Below are 12,206 nucleotides of genomic sequence, written 5' to 3'. Positions count from 1 at the left end.
AGGCTACTACCACCGATGCTGCTTGCCTGGGCGGCGTCACAAGATACGCAATGCGGGTCGCTGATTGGCCCATTAGAATGTCGACACGGGATTGGTCGGCCAAGTGTGAACCGACCAATCGCCGACGAGTGAATCTGATCGGGACCAGCGACGGGACCCTCGCTTGACTCTGGCGGCTGGAGGAACGCGATCGGCAGACCGAGGGTTCGAGCCTCGCCTGCCGCACGAGCGCGCAACACATGCGGTGCGTCATCGACATGTGTAGAAATGGGTTCAGTGAAACGACCTTTTGAGAGGCCACACCCTGGACGCCAGCCTCGACCAAGGGCAAGAAGACCTCCAACGACCCATTTCCGAATTCGCCGCATGGGTGTGCCATCGCGCCAAGGTGCTCCGCTGGACGCTGACAAGGCGCCGTTCGAGGCCGTCTTGCGCAAGCTCCCGTTGCCCGCGGACTTTGCGCTGCGGCACCAGCTGCCGTACGACGTACCCCCGCTCTTGCGCGTCACCGGCCTCGACGAGGTGGTGCCCTTCCCGCTGCGATTGACCGACGCCGACGCCATCCGTGCTGAGTACCCGTCCGGTATCGTGCCCGCGGCGCGCCTCTCGTTTGCAAACCCCGACTGGCACGACGCGATCGACCGCTGCGTCCTGCCGCAAGTCCGCCGCCGGCTCGGGTGCAACGTCGCGTTGAAGGCGGCTCTCTCGCACCTTGTCGTGGACGCACTCGGCTCGACGTCGGCGCTTCTGCTCGCCCAACGGTCGCCGACAACGTTCGGGACGCTGCTCATCGCGCTGCCGTCGCAGGTGGAGGGCGGTGGCGTCGCCTTTAGCCTCGACGGCAAGGCGCTCGACTGGACGGAGCTAACGTGCGCTACGCTCACGCGCTTTACGTTCGCAGCGGCGACGCTTGGAGCCGCCATCTCGACGACGCCCGTGACGTCGGGGCACCGCGTTCTCGCTGTCTACAACCTTGTCTACGCCAACGAACCATTGGAATGGCTGCCACCGCCGACACGCATGGACGACGCGATCGCACTCCTAGTGGCCGCGGCAACATCACCGTCGTCTCCCAAGTACAACGTGTTGGGCTACCATTTGCAGCGAGGCTGCTACGCCACGTCGTTTGACGATCTCGGCGGCAGGGACCTTGCGTTCGCCCAAGCGCTCGTGGCCTCCAACGTCTATGACGTGGCGCTCGCGACGTTCCAAGAGCCGAGCGCGCAGCAGTCGATCTGTGTGGCCTCGGCGACGCTGCACCCGGCGCTGCACTTGCCGCACATGACGCTCCAAGGCGTCGTCGTGCCCGCGTTTCTCTACAATGGGGACGTCAAGAGCACCACCTTTACGTACCGCAGCACGGGCCTCGCTTTTGGCGCAAGACGCACCGCGTGCGCCTCCTCGGTGTCGACGCCGCCGTGCGCACGCTCCACGAACGGTCCGCGCACGTTGACGGAACGTTCTGCGGCCTCCCGACCTTGCCTTCCTTGGCCCGCGCGATCATGGAGCTTGTGGGGCCGCATGACCACATCGTCTGGGCACCGTTTGCCGGTCCTCGGACGTTCTGCGCGCCGCTCTGCGACGGCCTCAACGCGCTACATGACGCAGCGCTCGTCGACGTTTTCTGGCGCAACCACGTCGGCCTTCGCGATGAGATGCGGCTCGAGGCGCTCGCGCCCGGAATGCATGCGGCGCTGCAGCAGTTTGGCGCCGCAGAGCTCATCGGCGCGCTGAGCGTCGTGCTGGTGCGCTGGGGCACCTCGTGGGCGGGCCTCGCGTACGGCTACCGGCTCCTCGCGAGCTTGGCCGGCGTCTCGGTATCGCCCGTCTGCCCTCGCCTCGACGTGCCGTTCGCGCGCGAGTACATACAGCACGGCTTTGCGTCGCTCTTGCAGTCGTGCGTCGCCCAGAAACTCCCAAGAGTCAAGAAGGACGAGGACGAGGATGAGGATGAGGACGAGGAAGAGGAGGCGAACGGGACTTTCGAGAGCATGATGACGATCGTCCGTGATGGAGTTCCTCTCGAGCACTACCTCTGGGTAGGCCCGCTCGACGGCGCGCGGCTGCAAGGAAAGCTCCCGGATGCCCTCGTCCGCGCGACCCTCGCGTACCAGCTGCCATCGCTGCGCGTCGAGGCCATGGCCGCGACGTACCCGGGTTTCTTTGATCCACTGTGCGTCCTCGTGCCAGCGTACGCGGCGCTTCAGCACACGCCGGCGTTGCCGCTCGACTGGCTCAAGACGCTCGTGCTCTTGGAAGTGCCCGACGGCTCGATTGGGTTTGGTCCACCCGTCTCGGCGATCCTCGCGCTCCTCCAAGTACTCGAGGCGCAGAAGATGCTCACGGACAAGATGCTCGGGAGCCGGCTCTGGTGCGCATGGGGACCGTACCTGGCGGCCGCGATCGCCGTCTTCCTCAAGGCGACGCCGCCCGACGGCGTGGGCCCTTGCGTCGCGATCTTCGCGCACCTTATTACGCTGCACGAGATCCCCACGCTCGAGTTCAATGTGCTCATGACGCACTATGCGCAGCAGACGAACTCGGCGATTGGGAAAGACGACGTTCTCGGCTTGCTCATTTTGGATGCGCTCGACGTGTACCAGTCGCACGCGCCAGCGCTCCTCGACCCGTTTGTCGCCCGCTGGCTCGACGCCGCCGACGGCAACGTCGCGGCGCACCGGACCATGGTCTGGACGGTCCTCTCCAAGCTCCCGCAGCGACTGCCCAAGGAGGTCGCGCTCTACTGCAAGATCGCGACGGCCGCTTGCCGCGTGCTCGCTGCCAACGCGGCGCTTCTGGCAGACTTTGCGCAGCGCGACTTGGTCATCGACTGCACTTGCCACTGCTGCGCCGAGCTCCGCGAGTTTCTGCTGGCGCCGAGACAGGACCGCGTCGTCCTCGAGTGGACGAGTGCGCAACCGCTGTGCGGTGTCGCCCGCGCCTTTGTCGCTGCCCACCCGACGCGCCTGCGTCTCCGCGAGTTGGAGACCAAGGATGTGGTCCAAGGAACCTTTACCAAGCTCGACCACGACGCCAACAGCTTCGCCATCTCGCGCGCGCTGCAGGAGCGCGATGGCGACGCGATCAAGGTCAAGGTGCTCAGGCGCCGCCTGCACGAGCTCGACGCTCAATGCTTGCCCTAGCCCTCACCTAGCCCGGTGTCGTCAACCGACACACCAACCGGTCTATATTGAATGCGACTTTGTCTCTCTTCACATCGCGCTCCGAGTGTGTCTACGCATAGCTTGTTGCGCACGCAGAGGTGCTTCTGCTGTGGTGGAGGTGCTCGTGTTGGAGGGGTCGAACGTCGTGTCGTCTACTAGAGTCTGTGGTGCACTGAGATGACCATGCTATGACCTTTATCGTGTGTGTTTGATAGCTCTGTAGCTTGTACGTAGCCTTGCACGGTATAGGGCACCAACCAAGCGTCCAGTAACGTTTCAACTGCTCTTTGGTCCCAACCAGAATGGTTGTTGATACCAGAACCCGAGCATGGAAACGATGTGCGAAGTGCCACCGTCAGCAGATTGGCACTGCGACCACAAGCACTGGTTCGCTCTTCCACTCTAGTTCAAAATCTGCATCGGCTTGTGCACCAGATAGCGCCTCGCAGATGCCGGTGCTGGAATGCGGTACGAGCTGCTGCAGCGGGTGGTTACTGTGCATTGCGAGGGGACGTTTTATAATACGCAACACATTTACAACGTCGATCCAAGCGGCTTCAAGCGTCCTATTCGATGCTACATAGCCGAGGATGACGACAAATGCTTCTCTGAGAGGTCCGGGAGCCTGACGTAGCCGGCTCTGTCTCATTGGAGCTGCTGGACTAATGCAATATCCTCCGCAAAGGAACACCCGCACCCAACAACCAATCGTCCAGCCGCTCTCTGCAATCGCCAAGCCAGATGGACGAGCACGCAGATGGCGTGACCATCAAGTGCGGCCCTCAAATAGTGCAAACGTTCGATGGTGTCACTTGGAAGCTTACGCGCTCGGTGCCATGGAGACGCCAATCGTGAACAGGACGTCGCCTCCGCTCGAGTGCTGGCGCTGCTACCGCCGCGCAACGGCCGGCCTCATTGCGCCTTGCGGCTGCGCATCGTACGTCCACCGCGATTGCTTGGACGCGTGGCGCGTCATCAACGCGTCGGCGGTGACGCACTGCGACGCCTGCGGCGAGGCCTACGCCTTGTACGAGGTGCCGAGCGAAGCGGCAGAGTTCAGCGGCGCCTGCGCATGGCGCAGCTGCTCCGCGTGCTCGTCGTGCTCCTTGTGGTGCTGCTCGGGTGCGCCATGATCTGGCTCGTCGAGCAGAGCAAGACGCGAGGGCGCCGGCATTCCTGGACCGACGACGACCGGGCGCTCAACGAGTGGCTCGCGTCGATCGGTTGCCCGCGCTTCGTCGCCTACTATGTCATCAGTCTGTTCTTCACGGCGATTGCGATGGCCATCTTTATGGGCTGCCAGCGGATCGCGCCGGCGACGGAGCGCTGCCTTCGTGCGAGCGACAAGTACTTTGATTGCGACTGCACCAAGGTCGTGGCCGTGTTTTTGACGGTCCTTCTTATTGGCATGATGTCCTTCGTCGGCCTCTACACCGTGCTCTTCGCGGTGATCGGCGTGCTTGGCGCGGCAGCCAGCGCGAGTGCTGCACGCCGCGTCTACACGATCCACGTCAAGTACCGTCGCGTCCAAGACCGGCGACTGCGTGCCGACGACGCCGTCGTTCATGTAGCATAGAGTCCGCCAATCGAAGACACTCACGCAACTAGAGACGTGGCCAGGACGTCTTCTACGTTGTGGACCGTCGGTCCAATGGACTGCATTCGTCCATGCTAGAGCGGTGAGGTCTACTATCAATACTAGCGGCGACGGCATGCCCCTTCTTTCTTTCAACATGCATGTTGCGGTCCTTTGGTTTACCCTGTTCGCGTCCACATAGCGTGGGCACATGCGGACATGGCTCGCACGTACTACTCGATAAGTGCTCGATATGGAGGTTGGTGACGTGGCAACACCATGGCTCGGCGACGGCAACCCTTGCCCTGCCTACACGATATGTTCTTGTATCGAGAGCTGTTTCGTTTGAAGCACTGTTGGCGAGATTGCCGTTCACAGACAGAGAGACATGGGCAAGGCGAAGCGGACCGTGGTGGCGGACAAAAAGTCGGACGACCGCATTCGCATCGAGTACGACAAGGCGGCCTTCGCGACGCTCTTCAACCAGATGAGCGGCAACCTCGCGCGCGAGTTCCCGGCGCTCGCGACCTCTGGCAAGTCGTACCCGCTGCCGCCGACCAAGTCCAAGTGGGTCACGCTCGTCTTCCTCATCCAGGTCGTGCTCGTCGTCGCCATCATGTTTGGCGAAACGATCGTCGAGAAGCTCAGCCTGGAGCTGGCGCCGGTCTACTTGCAAAAGTACCGCGAGAACAAGTTCATGGCGCTGCCCATCGTCATGATGCTGTCGCCCGTGCGCCAAATGCTCTCCAACACGGGCGCGTTCGAAGTCCACCTCAACGGTATCCCTGCGCGCTTTTGAATCGGATTGGATCGGATTCGGTCTGTAGATGAGCTCGTCTACTCCATGCTCGAGACGCGGTCGCTCTTGACGTTTGAGGTACGCTGTAGGATGTAGGATGCAGCAGGATGCGTCATGGTACATGTAGACCCTCAAGAAGATCCTCGCCGACAAGAACATTCGGCCCATGAACGCCAAGTAGACGAGGTAGCTGGCCTAGACAGCGCATGTGCAAGGCGACTCGTGCATCAGTCGCTCACGCGATGAGATGCTTCGACGATTAGCATCTAGAACATTGCGTCACGTACTGCATTAGCGTTGGTATCGCCGTCGAGAGATACCGGTCTCCACTGCGTCGAAGCAAATAAGAAGTCACTTGACCTTCTTCGGCCTTCAACGAGACCACAGACTGCCACGTATGTTGGTATAGCGTCTGTGGTGGGCAAGAGAGCGCAAGGGCTTGTCGTTTATTTTCGGCACATGTGCCACATCACGTCCCGTCCTATTTGTGGCCCATCCTGGCATGAGCCCTCTTAAATATGGCAACAGGCCACCTATCACCACATTGAAGCGGCAAAGACAGGCTGTGAGTCACACAAGTCAAATCCCTCGGTAGCATGTCGACCAAGAAGCGCGCCAAGCAAGCCACCAAGAAGTCGTCGGAGGTCAAGAAGACGGGCGACGTCGTCCGCATTCTCTACGACAGCGTCGCGTTCCCGGCGCACCTCTCAAACCTCGAGGCCAAGCTGACGCGGCAGTTCCCGCAGCTCGCCATCACGAGCGATGACTACCCGCTGCCGCCGACCAAGCTCATGTGGTCGCGCATCACAATCACGCTCCAGGCCATTTTGACGATCATCGTCATGTTCGGAGACCAGATTCTCAATGCGATCGGTTTTCCGCTTCCCGACGAGACGCTGCAAAAGTACAACCAGTACCGCTTCGTCGTCTTCCCGATGATCATGATCCTCTCGCCGTTGCGCCAGATGCTCTCCAACACGGGCGCATTTGAAGTCTACATCAACGGTGCGCATCTTTCCATGCATGTACATGCTCATCCTGTGCTACAGACAAGCAGATTCACTCGGCGCTCACGACGGGCCGCTCGCCGTCCTTCGAGGTGCGTGCGTCCAGCCTCTTCTTCCACGAGATTGATGATGCTTACCGCGGTTGTTGTGCGTCATAGGTCGTCAAGGCTGCGCTCGTCGAGGCTGGCTTCAAGCCCGCGGCGCCCGCTGCCCAGTAAGACGGAGTGCAGAGAATGAATACAGTCGTTGTTGCATGAGCTTTTCTTATCTGTCGGTCGGTCGTGGCATTGGACCTAAGCGCCGCCACAGTTGAGGCCGAGCTCGATGCACTTGCGGCGAATGTCAAGGGCCGACTTGGAGCGCAGCTGGCGCTGGAGCATGTCGATCGTGTTGCCTTGGTTCTGGCGCAGGACGCACTCTTCGCCGTACGTGAAGGACGCCTTGGCGAGCGATGTCGTAGCGCTCAAGGCGACGAGGGCTGTGAGGAGGAGCCACGCTGCGACGTGCATCGCGAGGTTGGTTTCAGGGTGTGGCCCAATGCCATTGGTGCAAACGATGCGATTTATCTGTCGTTGGATTGGCCACAGAACTTTGCAAGCACGGGATTGGCGGATCGCGATCTTTCAAAGCGACGCGGCAATACGATGGCCCCGAAAAAGCCCGGTGGCCTGCGCAAGGTACCACCCAAGTTCTCGGAGGAGACCCTCGCTCGCTGGGTGGCGGAGCTCGCAGAGCTCAAGTACGCCCGCTCTGTGTACTTGCACTGCCTCCGCGACCGCGACAACGCGACGGGCGCTCCGTACGGCCTCAGTGCCAAGCTACAGCGCATCCTCGACCGCGTCGGTGGCCTCGACGCGCTCGTCACGTCGCCGCCGGCCTTTCTCTCGTTCAAGGTGACTTCTCATCTTCTCCTAGCGGAAAGCTGTGCTGAAGCCACTCGCTAGGACTCGTTCCACAAGCAGCCAAAGGCGGAGCTGGACTTTAGCGGCATGTGCGTGAACGACTGGTTGAGCACACTCGCGTTCCGAACGATACCGCCCGGTACGCAGTATCGAGTATGAGACACGTGAACTATCAAGTGCGCAGGTGTGCCCATCAAGCCGTCTGTGTGCCGCACCCTCCTCCTTCGAGGTCCGATTTATGGAGGCCATACGGTTGCCTCATCTCGCAAAACAAACTCATAGAAACGGATGTGACGGACGGTAGCATGAAGCACATTGGCAAACTCAAATTCATCCACACACTCAGTGTCGCCAAGTACGCGTCGCATGGTGCGGATATGGAAGGCAGAGTATCTTGTCCTAGATGCGAGGCCCTCACGGACGCCACGTTGACGCTGATTCGCCGGACGTTAGCGCAGCTCAGCGTGCTGCACATTGACGAGTGCCGCAACTTTTCCAGCGACGTGCTCATTGCGACTTGGACGGACTGCACCAAGCTGCACTCGCTCAGCGCCATGGGCTGCCCCGCGGTGACAGATCGCTTCCTGCACTGCGTCGCGACGACCAAGCGCCAGCCAGGCGCGCTGACAAGGTACCTCGACGTCTCCAAGTGTCGCAACATCACGGACGCGGGCATCACGGACGTGGCCGACTGCAAGCACGGTCCTTTTCTGCCGCAGAGATCGATACCTGACAACATGGGATGTATGGTGTAGAGATGGAGCTGACGTACTTTGCCTTCGGTCACTGCCTCCAAGTGCAGTCGATGGCGTTCTTCGCGTTTGAGACGAGCAAGACACTGGGCGTGCTCGAGACACTGGACATCCCGAGCCTCGATCTGGACGAAGCGGCCGTGAGCTGGCTCGTCGGCGGGTGTCGCCGCCTCAAGAAACTCAATCTCGCGCACTGTCTCCAGATCAACGATTTTTGCCTCTTACTCTTAGCACAGTGCACGCGCCTTCGCTGGCTGAGCTTGAACGGCTGCTACCGCGTGACGTCCAGAGGTACCATGGCGCGATCGTACCTGTTAAAACACCTCTTCCTAGGGCTCGCCAATCTCTTCTCCAAGGAAAACACCGACACGCACGCGACGCAGCGGCACGTCTCGCTGCTCGAGTACCTCAACGTGCGCAACTGCTACGAGATCAACAACGATGGCCTCGACGCGATCGGTGGCGCGTGCACGGACCTCCAACACCTCAACCTGCAAGGGCTTTCGCATATCTCGGACGCCGGCATCATGACTGTCGCCAAGCACTGCACCCAGCTGCGCCATCTCGTGCTGTCGGGTATCCCGCGAGTTTTAACTGAGAAGGGCCTAATGACGGTGACGAGGGTGCCGCAACGAGCTGTTTTACGGACGCCCCGACATTGGCGACGAGACGCTTGCGATTCTGAGCAAGCTTTGCCGCCGTATGACGAGCTTGGACGTCACGGGCGGTCCGCGCGTCTCGACTCACGGTGTCATGCTGGTGGCCGCCAACTGCCACAGCCTCTTGGAGCTCTACGTTGGGGACACACCCATTGATGACGCCGCCGTGATCGCAGTCGCCCGGCACTGCCGCGACCTCCACACGTTGCATTTGTCCAAGGTAGTCGAAGCATTTGGAAAGACTTGGTAGATGCGGCGACTAGTGTCCGCAGCTCACCGACAAAGCCGTCGCTGCGATCGCGTCGAGTCTCTTCCGATTAGAGCACTTGACCCTTTCCCACTGCTCGCACTTGACCAACCAGTCGCTGCTCGCGCTCGCAGCATCCCGCATCGAGCTCCGGTTCCTCGACTTGACGGGCAACGCCAACATCACGGACGACGGCCTCGTCGCCCTCGTCACGGGCTGCGACAAGCTCCGCGACGTGCGTCTTCGAGGTCGTCGTGGATCCAAGCATCCAGTATATTTGATACTTGTTTAGGCTGCGAGCGCCTCACGGAGAGCTGCTTGCGACGGTGCACGCTGGCTCTGCCTTTCTGCGCATCCGCCGAGCCAGCATCGCCTTCCAAACCCGGTGCCAAGATGTCGGTCTTTGAGATGAAGCCGGTGGCGACAACATGGCGCGTCCTCTTTGAGAAGCTGCTCGCGCAGTACTCTGCGGCCGAGCTCCTCCAAGCCTGCGCGCGCAAGTGGCGGCAGCGAGACTTGACGCTGCAGTCCGTCTCGAAGCGCAAGCGCCTCCGAGAGCGGCGCGCCGCGTGTCGTATACAAAGAGCGTTCCGCGCGCACCTCAAGGTACAGTTCACTGGGTGTGGACGCACGACGAGCCGCCTACTACTCCGTAGTGGGTGGTCTACCTACGGTCCCTGCAACACGGAAAGCGCCGCGATATCCTGCTGCACGTGCAAGCGATCTACCGAGGCAACGCCTGCCGGCGCCGCGTGCGCGCCTACAGGGAGGTCGTGCTCCACCTCTCGCTTTGCGTGCAGCGGGCGGCCAAGCACCACTTGTACCGGCGTCATGGGTGCGCGTTGCGAGTGCCAGGAACTTGCGCTTATGATTGCGTAGGCATGCGCGCACGCTCCAGCGCGTCTTTCGGGGCCACCGCGGGCGACGGGAGGCAGCGGCACGGCGCCACGCGATCCTCGTCGCCGCTAGCACGCGTCTCGTGCGATGGTTCCAGCGCTGCTTGCGCCGTCGAGACTTCCGTCAACGGTACTGGACCCACCGTCTCATTGGTCGGAATAACCGCCATGACGTGGCTAGCTGTGGGGCCATTGCGCGCAACGTGCGGCTCATCCAGCGCAGCTACCGTCGGTTTTATCGCCTCGAGCGCCTTCGCGCCATGCTCCGGCTCCTCTACAAACATGTCACAGCGATGCAAGCCGCCGTGCGCGGAGGCATTGCGCGCCGAGCCGTGCGTCGCCGGCGCGCCGAGTGGACCGCGGGTGCCCTTTGCATTCAAAGCACGTTCCGCATGCATCGGACGCGCGTCTGGTTCGTCTCGTACCGCAAGCAGATTGTGGCGGCGGCGATTCGGGTGCAGACGTGGGGGCGCCAGCGCATCGCTATGCGTCATTGGCCACGAGCCAAAGCCGCGGTGCGCCGCGTGCAGAGACGCTTCCGGACCTACCGAGCGGTGCATCGCTTCTACGGCGTCGCGACCCTCCGCCTCGCGCGCAATGGCGACTGTACGCAGCCATCCGATATCCTCGTGGCATCATACTCTGGCTAGTGGCGGCGCGGCTGATCCAGCGGGTCTTTCGAGGCCACCGCGGTCGGTGCCGCGCCCGGCTCTTCCGCAAGATCCAGCACTGCACGTACGCCGTCCAGGGACAGAACGCAGTCGAGCTTCTGTACCGCCGGCGCTTTCTCCGACGAGGCGCTGCGCTGGTGCTGCAGCGCTGGGTGCGCGCGACGATGCATCGCATTCGCGTCGCGCGGCTTGGCGCGTGGCGCGCGATCCAGGCCGGTCGCTGCATTGGTCGGTACCTCATTGCCTGGTTTGGCCGGGTCGTCTACCAAAAGCGACGCACGCTACTCCTGGCGCTAACGCTCGACCTGCAGCGGTCGGTCGCACGTCTTGCGCACCTTGTCATTCCGCGCATAGGGTCTACCGAGGGCACCGAGGGCGCTGCATCTACCGTGCGCGGCGGCTCGCGTACCGACGCCTCGTTGGTGCAATCGAAATGGAGCGCATCACGCGGGGCTTCCTCGCGCGGCGCTTCACGTCGCACATGCGCACGGCATTTACGAAAGCCGCGCTGCTCGTCCAGCGCGTCTATCGCGGCAAGCTCGGCCGTCGCATCGCTGCCATCGAGTACGACGACCCTCCCCGATTGTCGCTTGCAAACGTGTTGCGGTAGACGTGCCAAGCTCGTGCTCGAAGCCAAAGACGTCTACCTCAAGAGCGTGCGCGGCGCACTGGTTCGTCCGTTGTGCTTGGCGCGGAACCGTGCGACTGCTGTACTAGGCGTCTCGCATCTACTCGTTGCCAATGAAGGAGCAAAAGTGCTTGATGGAGCGGCAAGTTGAGCTCCTCGAGCGCACCAAGCGCATGCTCGTGCGGCGCCGTGTCGGGTATGAGAAGAAGATGGTGCAGGTGCGCGCGAGCCGCCGCGAGCTCTGGGCGCTCGCCAACGATGCGGTCGGCGAACACTACCACAACCACCGGTACGGTTCGTCGTGTTGTCTTTTGTCTGCCGACGGCCGTGTAGAAAAATGGTTGGCGCGAGTGAAAATGTCTACGTCACCAAGATCGAACGCGACACCAACATTGCTCGGCGCGCGGCGCTCACAGCCGAGCTCACCGACATCCACGTCAAGATGATGCGCTTCAAGAAGGCGCTGCGCGACAAAATCAACGAGACACGGGTCATGGAGCCGTCCGAGTTTTGGGAGGTGGCGACGGCCACTGGAATCTTTGATATGCAGGTGCCCCATGAAGCATCCTAGACGACGCGACCGTGTACTACATGTTATAATGCGTCTCTGCGTACGACTGTCGTCGATGGCAACAACGAAAAGGGTGCAGGACGCCAAGCGCCCCTAAAATATAAAGTGCAAATTCGAGGGACGACGTGGCAGCTGGAGATCGCTGTATGCGGTTCTGCGCATACTGTATTTGACTTTGCACAGCGACATGCCCGCGGGCGGCGTAGACATGCAGACGAGAGACACTTGGAAACATGGCGGAACCTGGGCTTGAAGTTCGAGCTACCCGACGGTGGCCATGTTGATGGCGCGCAGTATAATTAGGCGCCTTAATTTAGCACAGAAAATGCCCAGC

General features: G+C 61.6%; 6 protein-coding genes across 6 annotated transcripts; 5 read left to right on the top strand and 1 right to left on the bottom strand.

Annotated features, from left to right (window-relative positions):
* Nucleotides 1-366: 366 nt before the first annotated feature.
* SPRG_02240 (hypothetical protein) lies at nucleotides 367-3,183 on the top strand (the record flags this gene model as incomplete). Its single annotated transcript, XM_012340789.1, has 2 exons — nucleotides 367-1,329; nucleotides 1,383-3,183. 2 exons carry the CDS (start codon nucleotides 367-369, stop codon nucleotides 3,141-3,143), a joined length of 2,724 nt encoding a protein of 907 aa, XP_012196179.1. The 3' UTR covers nucleotides 3,144-3,183.
* An 817-nt stretch (nucleotides 3,184-4,000) lies between these two features.
* Nucleotides 4,001-4,740, top strand: SPRG_02239 (hypothetical protein; the record flags this gene model as incomplete). Its single annotated transcript, XM_012340788.1, has 2 exons — nucleotides 4,001-4,198; nucleotides 4,246-4,740. The coding sequence occupies 2 exons, from the start codon at nucleotides 4,001-4,003 to the stop codon at nucleotides 4,738-4,740; spliced, it is 693 nt and encodes a 230-aa protein (XP_012196178.1).
* A 359-nt stretch (nucleotides 4,741-5,099) lies between these two features.
* Nucleotides 5,100-5,900, top strand: SPRG_02238 (hypothetical protein). Its single transcript, XM_012340787.1, has 3 exons — nucleotides 5,100-5,519; nucleotides 5,568-5,617; nucleotides 5,667-5,900. The coding sequence occupies exons 1-3, from the start codon at nucleotides 5,129-5,131 to the stop codon at nucleotides 5,718-5,720; spliced, it is 495 nt and encodes a 164-aa protein (XP_012196177.1). The 5' UTR covers nucleotides 5,100-5,128; the 3' UTR covers nucleotides 5,721-5,900.
* A 167-nt stretch (nucleotides 5,901-6,067) lies between these two features.
* On the top strand, nucleotides 6,068-6,806 carry SPRG_02237 (hypothetical protein). Its single transcript, XM_012340786.1, has 3 exons — nucleotides 6,068-6,544; nucleotides 6,589-6,638; nucleotides 6,705-6,806. The coding sequence occupies exons 1-3, from the start codon at nucleotides 6,136-6,138 to the stop codon at nucleotides 6,762-6,764; spliced, it is 519 nt and encodes a 172-aa protein (XP_012196176.1). The 5' UTR covers nucleotides 6,068-6,135; the 3' UTR covers nucleotides 6,765-6,806.
* A 33-nt stretch (nucleotides 6,807-6,839) lies between these two features.
* SPRG_02236 (hypothetical protein) lies at nucleotides 6,840-7,055 on the bottom strand (the record flags this gene model as incomplete). The annotated part of the gene is made up of 2 exons (XM_012340785.1): nucleotides 6,840-6,986; nucleotides 7,020-7,055. The coding sequence occupies 2 exons, from the start codon at nucleotides 7,053-7,055 to the stop codon at nucleotides 6,840-6,842; spliced, it is 183 nt and encodes a 60-aa protein (XP_012196175.1).
* A 125-nt stretch (nucleotides 7,056-7,180) lies between these two features.
* On the top strand, nucleotides 7,181-12,011 carry SPRG_02235 (hypothetical protein). The gene is made up of 18 exons (XM_012340784.1): nucleotides 7,181-7,439; nucleotides 7,491-7,587; nucleotides 7,633-7,677; nucleotides 7,731-7,803; nucleotides 7,852-8,150; nucleotides 8,204-8,491; nucleotides 8,534-8,776; nucleotides 8,823-9,079; nucleotides 9,123-9,354; nucleotides 9,399-9,712; nucleotides 9,763-9,941; nucleotides 9,986-10,132; nucleotides 10,184-10,608; nucleotides 10,653-10,986; nucleotides 11,028-11,237; nucleotides 11,284-11,344; nucleotides 11,391-11,590; nucleotides 11,635-12,011. Exons 1-18 carry the CDS (start codon nucleotides 7,191-7,193, stop codon nucleotides 11,870-11,872), a joined length of 3,891 nt encoding a protein of 1,296 aa, XP_012196174.1. The 5' UTR covers nucleotides 7,181-7,190; the 3' UTR covers nucleotides 11,873-12,011.
* The last annotated feature ends 195 nt before the right edge of the window (nucleotides 12,012-12,206 follow it).

The sequence above is a fragment of the Saprolegnia parasitica genome (assembly GCF_000151545.1).
Source record: "Saprolegnia parasitica CBS 223.65 unplaced genomic scaffold supercont2.5, whole genome shotgun sequence".
Classification (NCBI taxonomy): Eukaryota; Oomycota; class Saprolegniomycetes; order Saprolegniales; family Saprolegniaceae; genus Saprolegnia; species Saprolegnia parasitica.
The sequence above is the reverse complement of the archived record's forward strand: the minus strand, read 5'-3'. Positions and strand labels throughout refer to the sequence as shown.